Source organism: Entamoeba invadens, assembly GCF_000330505.1.
Source record: "Entamoeba invadens IP1 unplaced genomic scaffold scaff_1105074724328, whole genome shotgun sequence".
Taxonomy (NCBI): Eukaryota; Evosea; order Mastigamoebida; family Endamoebidae; genus Entamoeba; species Entamoeba invadens.
Genome location: NW_004440100.1, coordinates 6,284 through 7,992, shown reverse-complemented (window position 1 = coordinate 7,992; position 1,709 = coordinate 6,284). Strand labels below are relative to the sequence as shown.

The 1,709-nt window shown below is 38.5% G+C and overlaps 2 protein-coding genes across 2 annotated transcripts; one reads left to right on the top strand and one right to left on the bottom strand.

Moving 5' to 3' along the window:
- Positions 1-121: 121 nt before the first annotated feature.
- Positions 122-643, top strand: EIN_314460 (hypothetical protein; the record flags this gene model as incomplete). Its single annotated transcript, XM_004253630.1, has 1 exon — positions 122-643. One exon carries the CDS (start codon positions 122-124, stop codon positions 641-643), a length of 522 nt encoding a protein of 173 aa, XP_004253678.1.
- Positions 644-742: 99 nt separating this feature from the next.
- On the bottom strand, positions 743-1,709 carry EIN_314450 (phosphatidylserine synthase, putative; the record flags this gene model as incomplete). The annotated part of the gene is made up of 1 exon (XM_004253629.1): positions 743-1,709. A coding segment is annotated over one exon (967 nt), but the record flags the coding sequence as incomplete, so codon positions are not given.

Here is a 1,709-nt window from a genome sequence, read left to right as displayed (position 1 = left end):
ATAAACAATGTAATAAAATTTGTTTTTAAACCACGAAAAAAGGAGATGATTATTCAGGGTTTTTTTTTCTAAATTATAAAATAGTGTTTTCGATAATTGGAAACTGATAAAGAAAGCAGGGATGACAGACAATAGCAAAACCACAACGACCGAAAAAAGTGACAAAGTGGATTTTTCCACGCTTTCTATGCGTCAAATATGCAGAATTCCTTCAAAAAAATCATCTCGGAAAACTAAAATAGTCTCGAAAGAACCCTTCAATCGATATGTCGACGAGGAGTGTGTCGGCGAGATAAGTACTGAACCATCAAACGAAGAGACCGCCAGCGAAGTTGAGAAAAAGCGTGTTGTAGCTAAGCCACGCAAATCGAAGAAATGGGACAAACAAGAAATACTAAAATTGTATACTGGTATCATGAAATATGGCGCAGACTTTGGCCTTATCGAATTGATGTTCGACGACAGAACACGGAAACAAATTAAAGCAAAGTTTAAAGCTGAGGAACGTGTCCGCCCTAATATGATTGAAAGAGCTCTTAACGCACAACAAACAATGGACGCAGCTCTTCTTAATGAGACGCTCGATCTTATTACAAAACAAACTCCAGACGAAAATGAAAACGAAGAGCAAAGGAAAAATTAATTTGTATGTTATGTATTTCTGTTCAATAACTAATAAGTTTTATATTTTTTATTAGTATTTAAAATGATATAAGAAATACAGAAAAAACGTCAAAGTCAATCAGTCATCTTTTTCGATTTGAGGGGTTTTCGATCTCACAACGGCATAGTGATGCTCTTTGTATATGAAAAACACGGTCGCACCGATGACAACGGAAGAGATGGCAATGATCCAACCCCACTTCACAAGAGGAGGTGTTGGAATGTCTTTATACATGGGATATCCCCACTTGAAGCACAAAACACTCTCAAGTAATAAAGTGAGGCCAAGAATCCATGTACCAGAACCAATGTCTTTTGTGTTCTTGTCAATGATGTACTGATAACACTGTCTGAATACAAGAGGGGCCTGAAGAGCTAATATGGCAACACGTAGATAATTTAAGTAATGAGACGGCTTCAACCAGAGTTCAGCTTTGAGGAAGAACGAATTTAAGTCCAAAAGCTGGAAGAAAAGAATCAAGATAGAAACATAGATGAACCGCTTCCAATGTGTGAACATCCCCCAGTGAAACCTTGTCCAACTTTTTGGAGTAAACTGGCCAATAACACGATACACTTTGCCTTTTGCATTTTTCATTTCGGAGACGCCAGAAAAATTGTACTCTTTTAACTCGAAGTAACGTAACGTTTTAGAAGCCAACCAAATACCAATCCAATTGCATCCAAATACATCTAGAATGATATGATCCCACCAACACTCTTGGAAGTTAGGGAGTATATGTTGGAAAGTAAGTTCCATGAACTCAAAGAGAATTGAATTGAACCAAGTTAATCCGACATCACGACAGACCATGGCACGAGCCCACCACCCGATGAAATGGAAGAAAACAAACTCGTCAAATAAGACGTTTTTAAAGTTATTCCATTTGCACGGGAGCTCTGGGGTATACAACCGACAATCAACCGCATACTCTCGCTCTGGCAAGGGTTTACCAAGAGATGGGTCCAAGTTCTTGAGCCACTGGCGGACAACATCGATGTCTTGGAATAACAAAAAGGAGATAATGAGGAGGTAACACAACCCA